Source organism: Rhinoderma darwinii, chromosome 5, assembly GCF_050947455.1.
Source record: "Rhinoderma darwinii isolate aRhiDar2 chromosome 5, aRhiDar2.hap1, whole genome shotgun sequence".
In the NCBI taxonomy this organism is placed as follows: Eukaryota; Metazoa; Chordata; class Amphibia; order Anura; family Rhinodermatidae; genus Rhinoderma; species Rhinoderma darwinii.
Genome location: NC_134691.1, coordinates 304,591,915 through 304,602,246, shown reverse-complemented (window position 1 = coordinate 304,602,246; position 10,332 = coordinate 304,591,915). Strand labels below are relative to the sequence as shown.

The 10,332-nt window shown below is 37.9% G+C and overlaps 1 protein-coding gene across 1 annotated transcript; it reads right to left on the bottom strand.

The window, feature by feature from the left end:
- Positions 1 to 3,309: 3,309 nt before the first annotated feature.
- On the bottom strand, positions 3,310 to 9,894 carry EN2 (engrailed homeobox 2). The gene is made up of 2 exons (XM_075828699.1): positions 8,915 to 9,894; positions 3,310 to 5,908 (listed from the first exon to the last, which is right to left on the bottom strand). Exons 1-2 carry the CDS (start codon positions 9,414 to 9,416, stop codon positions 5,589 to 5,591), a joined length of 822 nt encoding a protein of 273 aa, XP_075684814.1. The 5' UTR covers positions 9,417 to 9,894; the 3' UTR covers positions 3,310 to 5,588.
- Between the last annotated feature and the right edge of the window lie 438 nt (positions 9,895 to 10,332).

The window sequence follows — 10,332 nt, the reverse complement described above, 5'->3', positions numbered from 1 at the left end:
TGTGTGTGTGTGTGTGTGTGTGTGTGTGTGTGTGTGTGTGTGTGTGTGTGTGTGTTTGTCTATGGGTGGTCTTAGACGTGTGTGTTTGTGTGTGTGTGTGTGTATGGGTAATTCTGGATTTGTGTGTGTACTTCTGGATTTAGGTGTGTGCTTATCTGTGTGTATATGTATAGATTTAAGTAAGTGTGTGTGTGTGTGTGTGTGTCTGTGTCTGTGTGTGTGTCCATATGTGTGTGTAATGGGATTTGTGTGTGTGTGTGTGTGTGTGTGTGTGTGTGTGTGTGTGTGTGTGTGTTTACATAGTTACACAGAACAATATACACTACAGTAGATTCGTGTAGGTTTTTTTTTAAGGCCACTGTCAAGATTTAGTGACAGTCTGCCATTACCATTAGCTTGCACTGTGCACTGCAATATGTGTTATTACATTAGGGAAGAATAGACTTTATGAGAGCTTTCCCTGCCAGAGGCTGTAATGCTTCACTGACCATCCTCATATCCGCAGATTTCAACCCCAAATCTGATGATGGTCATGACTGGTCAGGTGTGATACAAACATCGTTTAATATAAAATAAAAAAACTGATGGCAAAAATAATCTGAGCTTTAATGATGCCCTGCATATATGAGCAGCACAGAATGACAAGTGCAGCATGTGGACACAGCCCCACTGTCTACACACAGCACAGTCTGTAGAGTTTGCCAAAAAGCTAGATGACATTCTGTGTGTGAGGAAGGAAGGGGGGACTTGGCAGCAAAGTGATCTGGATACTGAGGACAGGGAGGAAGAAATGACTTTTATAGATGAGAAACTGCAGCTACAAACCAGATTTGTCTCCCACACCCTTCACTTCATGTCACATCCCCAATACTTCTCTCCAGCGCTGCATGCATATCTATGTTTCATTGGAATCCAGTGCCTTTATTTACATACACCCATTTTTAACACTGCATGCCCAAATATTAGTGTGCAACATAGTGATGCAATATAGAAGCCAGGGACTGATGTCCTCATTGTTCTAGGACTCTTGTGCAGGGCTGGAGGGAACTGGAGGAAAGGAGGGGGGGGGGGGTGTTACCTCTTCAAATGTGAAGACAAAAATCCACTCTTTTGTTTCCAAAGGCGCTTTTCACACTAGGCTCTCTTGTCATTGTACTTTGGATATTTCATAATTTCTGTTACATCCTCTGCTACTTTATAAACTATTGCACTCAGCAAAAGTCCAGTACGTTTTAAGATGAGACGAGATTTGTTATTGCTGCAAGTTATAAAAGAAACCACAAGAAAAGTAACAAATAGAGGTAAATAAAAATTAATAGTGTTACTATTCCACATAGAGTTGTATACTTTATACAAACAAGCATGGGATGATAATAGGAGTAACATTATTATTAATAATAATAATAATAATAATAATAATAATAATAATAATAATAATGATAGATAATATAAAGATAAAGATAAATAAACTGATAAATAACTAGATATAAACATAGACAGGAGCAATAAAAAAAAATATAGATAGATAGATAGATAGATAGATAGATAGATAGATAGATAGATAGATAGATAGATAGATAGATAGATAGATAGATAGATAGATAGATAGATAGATAGATCAAAAATATAAATAAATATATAGATCAATTCATAGACATAAAGGTAGATAATAAGAATTTAGATAGATAGATAGATAGATAGATAGATAGATAGATAGATAGATAGATAGATAGATAGATAGATAGATAGATAGATAGATAGATAGATAGATAGATAGATAGATACAAACCTATATAATGATATTGGTCCCTCATAAATATATGTGGATGTGTGTGTCTCTCTGTATCCAGTATTTAGGTATGAACTTGACTGTGTGTATTAGTGCATTCAAATTAATTACGAATTTGTAATTATACAAAGTATCTCTGAGTTGAAACCAAGCTTTATAATAATTATATATATATATATATATATATATATATATATATATATATATATATATATATATATTCCAAGCATTTCATATTGGTGCGACATCCGTTGAGCTGAAAATTATTTCAGAATGCACTCTACTTCTATTTATACTTTACAATTCCGCCTCAACCAAATCCTTGCAGACTTTAGTGTAGTGACATTTGGGGTTGGCTTTTCTGTTTTGGGCTTCTGAACCCCCACTTCGCCAGGATCCTGTACTGTACACTAAAGTGAAGTGCTTATTGATTATGACTCATTGAGTTATACCGGGTCACCTCCTCTGTCAAGTTTATGTTTTAATTACCTACTGAGGTGCCTATGTAACATGTGCCCACGCCGCATGCTCCATTAACCCATTCTGTGCTGAGCGCATATAGACACATTTCTTCTGGGGGCTCCCATGCTACATGCAGAAACCACCTGCTGTTTTCTTCTTCTGCTCATCTTCCTTAATATTACAAGTTAATAATATCTCCCCACGCTACAAAAATGCTTGGCCAAATCCTGCAGCTTGCTTCTGCTCCCCAACCCAACATGCCAGCTCTCCATTGCCAAATAGTGTTTCATTTGTGTTTGACATTGCACAAAACATGGGCACATCAAAACACATAAGTGGCTCTATTTCACACTTGAAAAGAGGTGATGTGCAAAATCATGGAAACATTCATATACTTCAATTTGTACATTGAATAAGCATTATTATTATTATTATTATTATTATTATTAATAATAATAATAATAATAATAATAATAATAATATCATCATTATTATTAGTGGTAGTGGAAGTGGTAGTGGTAGTGGTAGTAGTAGTAGTAGTAGTAGTAGTAGTAGTAGTAGTAGTAGTAGTAGTAGTGGTTTTGGTAGTAGCGTCGGCAGTAAGATTATTGTTAGAACATCACTACAGTAAATATTTAGGATAATGATGATAATAATAGTTATTATTTATACATCGCAACCAGGATATAATACAAATACATAATATGTAATACAACACAATTGTATACATAATAAAACGGTTTATTGGATGCATTATTTGGAGGACTGAACATACACAATGAAGTGATCTCTTTACAAACACCAGTTCAACAGGGTTAATGAACGTTTTGAAAGGTAGAAATATCTCATACTGGACACAATCTTGGCCATAATAATATGGACCCTTGAAGGGTCATGTACATCAGTGAACATGTTCCACGGGATTTCCAGTATACACTATAATTCATGGAGAAAGGAAATGCAATTGTGATTTTAAGGCAAATAGAAACATTCATCATCAGAGGTGGCGACCAGTCCTGACTTGGTATTTGATGGGCACAAATATAGATTGTGTAATATCTTTTAACCGAACATTCAACTTTTATTGGCATCAGAAGGAAACAAAAACATTTGTATAGCATAAAGTTTCATGAAAATGTCAGACATTTTATTTACACCGTGATACATTGTAAAAATAAGAATAATTATTATTATAGGTTGTGAAGAGCAAACACTAATGCTGACTGACTGTATTTACATTGGCTTGTGAACAGTAGAAATGTACAGATTTATCACATCCTGGCGATATTTCACTATAGTAGGATTCTTTAAATATAATATGATTCTAATAGATCTTATTTTTATCCCACCAGATTTTGGGGAAACACCTACAACAATCATTACCGTTTTTAATACCCCATTTCCAAAAATGGGACATCAGATCTAAAACAATCCCACACCCCGTTAACATCAGATCTTCCACTGAGTAGATCTACACAACTTCCATATGCAGAGGTGAAGTTAAGTGTCAATTACAATATAAATAGCATTAAATTTACCAACTCTGACACCCTGGTAATGCGCATGGGAAAACACAAATTCTTGTGTGCATGTTTATAGTGTATATGCTGGGAATACTCTGGTGGTACAAGATGGCTGAGATAATACATTTTATTTTTATAGAGCAGGAGGGGAAAAATGTCAACATTCATTCCAAAAGTTTATTCTATACTATGACATAAGCTTGTGTCAGACTGGTTAGGAGCAGAAGGTAATGGTAACGGGCTATTTGGGAAGTGACTGAATAGTTGGGGGTGGGACCTACAGATTGAATGCTACATACAGAAGACAGCATCGTTTTGCTGATTGGATGCCATTATGTCCTATGAATAACGTTAGTATGGCAACAGCTAGATAACTATGGATCCGACAAATGTTTCAAATCCCTTATTGAGATCACCCTTCTACCGGAATCTGATTTTAAGACCCCCTCTTTCTTGCATTTGATACTGAGACCCCCTGCATCTTAGTGGTGATCCAGTGTTTCCTGGCTCCTCTGACGCTGATACCCCCTCCTGGATCCAATAATACCCTCTCCCTCCTCGATCTGATGATACCCCCACCCTCTTGTTCTGATGCTGAACACCTCATCCTTGATTTGATGAGACTTCCTCCTTCCATAGTTATGGTTCTAAAGCCCTGTTTTTTCTGGTTTTCATAATTAGATACCCACCACTCAATATCTGATGAGACTCCATCCCTCGTGGATCGGTTAGTCTCCTCCCTTCTTCCTAGATCTTTTCCTGAGATCCCCGTTTATCGTGGTCTTGATGCTGAACCCCCCTGGATCTGATGCCAATAACCCCCTTCTGGATTTAATAGTAAAACCCAACCACCATTATGGATCTGATGAGACCCCCTGCCCCCGGGTCTGATACAAAGGCCCTTCATTTGGATCTGTTAACAATAACCCCCCTCTCTGCATCTGATGTCGAAAAACCCCCAACCACCCTCCTGGATCTGATGAGACCCCTTTGGATCTGAAATTTACGTATCTTTATGGCGGGATATGTCAGACCGACTCTCAATTGGTTATGATGTTGACCCCCCCCCCCCCCCCGGTTCTGATGTCGAGGCCATCTGTACTGGTCTGATGTGCAGACTCCCACACTCCTGATTTTAATGCTGAGACCCCTCCCCTTCTTTTTGACTTCAAGGCAATCAAAAAATAAAAAAGCTAAGTGCAAAACTATATATCAACCCTCCAAGTATAAATAAATCATAATCTGCGACTCTTTACACGACTATTAAACATTTTGTTTTGGAAAGAAGAAAAAAAGTACATGTTTAATAAAATGCAATAAAACATCGTTCCTGCTTTTTATTTTAACACAAAAAACTTATAATATAAAAACATAGGACGAATATTAGCTATTTTTCTTTTTTTTAATTCACAGTAGTGCGAAAATGCAGCAGTTAAATCTTTGGACTTTAGCAGAACGTTTCATGTCTTCACTGTCCAACCACAACAGCCAGAACATCGCTTAGTAGAAAATAAAGACTAAGCAAAAAAACAAAAAAAAAACAAAACCGAGAAAGATAAAATCTGCTCCAGTAAATCAAAGAAACAAAAATAGTTCTTGAGCGGATATTTTGGATTTTAGTTTTTGCCTGTAAATTATATTTACATAGAATATTGCGACGTTTCCTCCTCCAATACACACTGTAGCGTAGCGCAATGCTGGTATATTGTTTGTACACTGGCCCTTGTCACATTTATACTATGCCCCACTCCTTGTATATTTCTTATTTAGTTTAAATTATTGCATTGTAAGACTTTGCATCCCAGCCCTCGCTCCTATTCGCTGTCTGATTTGCTGTCCTTGGAAGTGGTGGAGTGGTTATAGAGTCCTTGTGCCATCAAGTGTAGTGCCAGAGAATTTTTGTTCCCTGTGGCTTTCTTAATTTTAGCTCTCTTATTCTGAAACCAGATTTTAATCTGAGATTCGTTAAGATTCAGTTCCTGAGCCAAACTTTGTCTTCTCTGCTCGGTCAAATACCTGTTAGTTTGAAATTCAGCTTTGAGCCTCTGGAGCTGCTCTGCAGTGAATGCTGTCCTAGGCCTCTTGTCTTCCTTAGTCACTGTCGCCTTCTTCTTTGGTTTACGGGATCTTGGACCTACACAGTATACAATCGGGTTAGAATCGGCCATAGCAAATCATATAATACATTATATAGCAAACCAGTATAGTAAACATGTGGAAAATCATTGCAGTAAACATGTGGTATATAATATAATATATTATATTATACTATAATATAATATAAAATAATATAATACAATACATAATGGTCATAACATAATAAAATAATCAAAATAGCGTAAATACAATTTTAAAATGTCACTTTGTAAACTTTTTTTTAAATAATTTGAATATTTCACAATTCTCAAACATGTATTATTAGAATATGTTTATGACTCAAAAATAAACAGGCAATGAGAGACTTGAACTGTAGGTAATGACTTGTGATTATTATTTTTTTGGACAGAGATGTAGTAAATGTATAGTAAGATTATGGCCGTGGTGCTGGTAGAACTGTATGTCCGTTTATATTAACCGCGTATTATGACCTCACAGCTGCATAGACTGTAAACATTGGGTAATGATTTATGATTTGTTTATCAATAAGGTTCTATAAAGTAAATACCTGAGATTATATAACGGGTGAATAATATTTTTAGAACATATAACTATAGTAGTGATCGTTAATATTATGGTTGTGACTGGGGTAGTAAAGGAGCCTGGATACTATTGAGGCCTCATCCCTCACTTCTCCCCCCACAATCCCTTCTCTCTCCACTTGAAATATTAACATCACACATACATTAGTCATTCAGCCCAGCTAATTATTTGCTTCACGTTGCCCACCGTATCTGTTTAATAATGAAACATGATATAAAATGCATGTGGGTGAATTTGTGGGAATTGAGGGGGGGGGGGTATAATCTGCAGGACATTTCTATTTCATTCATTGCTTGCATTATTTGCTTTTGCTTCCTCGATTTCTGACGTGGGTGGATTAGGAGAAGTACAGAGTTTGATTTATAATTGTAGAAGTGGAAGGGCAAGTTGGGAGTATTGGTTGCCAGATATTGATCGCTTGGGACGCCAATCAATGCCAGAAACATCGTTCTCAATCTATGTCGCTGTCCTTGCCTCTCTGCCTTCTTCTGTGTTTATTCTTTCTCCAACCTGAATTCTCCCACTCCATCCTGTAAGCCTCTTGCTGCTACTGTGCCCCTTATCCTAAATGTGTGAGATCCTATAACCAGATCGATTGCAAGGCTCAGGTTATTGGATCTGTAGATTCTTCCATTCGCAGATAAAGGCTCATTTTTATTCTCCTTGCTTCCCTCCTCCATCTTCCCATCTTTGTGCTCCTTTCATCTCCATAGCCCCCTGATCCCTCCCTCCTTCCATTTCTCTCTTGCCCCTTTCTTTTTCCATCATGCCCACAATTACCACATCACTGTCTGTCTCTGTGCACCCATCTCTATACAAGACTCCATGCATCTTTCTATATGTACACATTTCACATCCCTTCCTTTCTCTGGGCATTCTGCAAAGTGCATGCGCTGCCTCCCTCCATCCATCCAGTATTTTTACGCACAGCCATACACGTGTTTTTACTACAAGCTGCCATCACTTCACCAGCCTCCCTCACCCACAGATCAGAGAGGGACACGTGGGCTCCAATGCTGCTCTTCATTGGGAAAATCTCATCCAATGTATAGTAACAAGCAATACATTCTGCAGCGCCCATTATATCCTATAGAACAGTGCAGGGTGCTCTGCAGCCCTCTGCAAATATTACATTGCAATCCAATCACCCTGCCTCATAATTGAATAAAAGTGAAACATCCAGGGGCTCTAATTCTATTCTATGTTCACATTTTGATGATTGCAGGAATATTTGCAGTATGGAATTATATTAATGTATAGTCAAGACTGCAACTAGGTGCTCACTATCTCTATTTATGTTGGTATAAACGTGTGCTTTATATATAACACTTAGATTAAAAGAGACTCTTTGAAGTCGCAAATGCACATTATGTATACGGAAAATCCCAGATCATAAATAATTCTACTACTAGACTATTCCATTGTAGAGAAAGAGACAGGGGACAACTACCTGGAGTCTGCAAAACTCAAATTTTAAGAGGTAGATTTTATAATGAATACATTAATTGCATATATGTGTTAAAAGGCGCATTAAAAATATATATTTTTTTTTACTTCACAAATTATTATTCTTTTTTTTTTTTTAATTGTTCCTATATGTGCTTGTTTAATATTGAAGGCATCCAAAATATGAATGGAGAAATAAAATATGGATTAAAGATAGAGATCTTTGGTGAGCTGATTGGATTATAAATGCAGCATTAAATGATATAAAGCATTTAGTAATAGATTATAATTATCATTAATAATAAAAATGAGAATACATATTATTATTATATTCGTTTTATTATTTGACTGATTTATTCTGGTGTAAAATGCAATTAGACAACTTAAACAGATAGAAAATCTTGGCCTGTACCATCTTCACTTTGGAATAATTAGGAAGTAAATAGCAGCTAGCAACTGAACAATGGAATGCAACATATGAACATATGGGTGATATATATATATATATATATATATATATATATGTGTGTGTGTGTGTGTGTGTGTGTGTATATATTTGTTTATATACATTGGCGTCTATATACTACAAGTATTCTTCATCGGTAGGAGTCAAAGCCAAGACTCTGTGACCAATCAATTGCGTAAGAAAAATTAAGCCCCAAATAATGTTGAGTTTAAAATGCAAAGGCTTTTCTATGGGTAATTGTCGTAAGAAGCGGAGCTGGCGCTAATTAGGTGTCTAATTAAAGCATGGAGCTAAAAGAAGATCTTGGCAATTTGCAATTTTCGATGGTGCACGCTGCAAACAGAAGGGTTTCTTTGGGAAAATTCTAATTCTTTGCTGTAGAATAAATGACCTGAAATGTTCTCCTTGGCCACATCTCAAAAATATTACAAGTTCCCTATGGATGGAAAACCAAGCAAGCGGAATGAGGTCGCCCCAAAATGAATGATGGGGACTAATTCCATAAATTGAAGCATCCCTGGGTCTTACCTGATGAAGGTCTATCTGAGTACCGGGTGCAGTAGACCCACGCTGGCCATAGCATAGGCTGCTGGTTATTGGTTGAGCTGGCTTGAGAACTATCAGAGTCTGAACTGAGGGAATGGTCTCCACTCAAGCTTCTGGGTTTGATGGGTCCTTCTGTGCCCACGTCAATTTTCTTATCTCCAGTGATTGCTTTGGATGCCCCTTCTCCCTCTGTAACACCACTACTGCTCCTGTGCTGCCCAGACTCTGCCCCAGATCGAGTCACCACGCTGTCCCTGCCCGAGAAGAATTCATCCTGCTGGACAGCTCCTTCTTTCCTCCTTCCAAACTCCGGCCGCAGGATATTATCAATAAAGAAGTTTGTGATCCTATGATGGGGCTGGTGGTTCCCTGGAGCCTGGAGCAGTGGCAGGATCCCCCTGTTGGACTCATCTCCTGACTCCTGCTGCTGCTGCTGTTGTTGTTGTTGCTCCACTTCCCTGTGATTCTGGTCATTTTCTTCCATGCTGTAATTCCACAAGCTGCTTCTGGGTTTAACCCTTTCTACTGCCTACTCCTCCAAGTCACCTGCACATTCAAAGCTCCACTGTCAGTGTGTGGTGGATCTCAGAGTAGCTCTCTTTATCTGGCTCCTGTAGATGGATATTACTGGTTCAGTGCCGCAAACCAAAGCATCTTCTTGCCAAGGTTCATACTCCTTCCTTCCACATCCAGGCAGTAAATCCTTCAGGAAGCCCAGTAGCAGCAAAGGACAGGTGCCAGTACAGCATGCATGCATCAACCCTGGGCATAGATAACAATATAGAGTGTAATAGTGGATATCAGAAGACAGTGCGCTCTCTGAGCAGGAAATGAGACATATACACAAGTTGATGTGTCCCTTTTGCAGAGAAGTCCCCAGTGCTAATGTGCCAGGCTCTATGGTGGGGATAATTGGAGGAGCAGTCACTGGACCTGGAATACTTTCACTCTGGATTTTTGTTCTTATTTTTAATAGAAGCCTCACAAGTGACGTGGGAGCCCGGTAGCCTGGACACGTGCCTGCAGCCAATGGACGAGCAGCCCCATGTCACATGAATGTGATCCTGAGTAGTAAATTGACAAGGAGAATTCCACTCCCCCTATACCCCCTCCTCCTTCCTAGCAATCTCTCCTCCCCCATCCTCATCTCTCTTCGAAGCTTTAAAGATGCAGCTTCTAGGATGAAACTGCTCAAACAGCTTGTGAAGAGGGGTGTGTGTCTAAACCATGCCATGTGTGTGTATATACTGTGTGTGTGTGTGTGTGTGTGTGTTTGTGTGTGTGTGTGTGTGTGTGTGTGTATATGTATATATATATATATATATATATATATATATATATATATATATATATATAAAAATATATATATTTATGTGTATACATACATATATATATATATA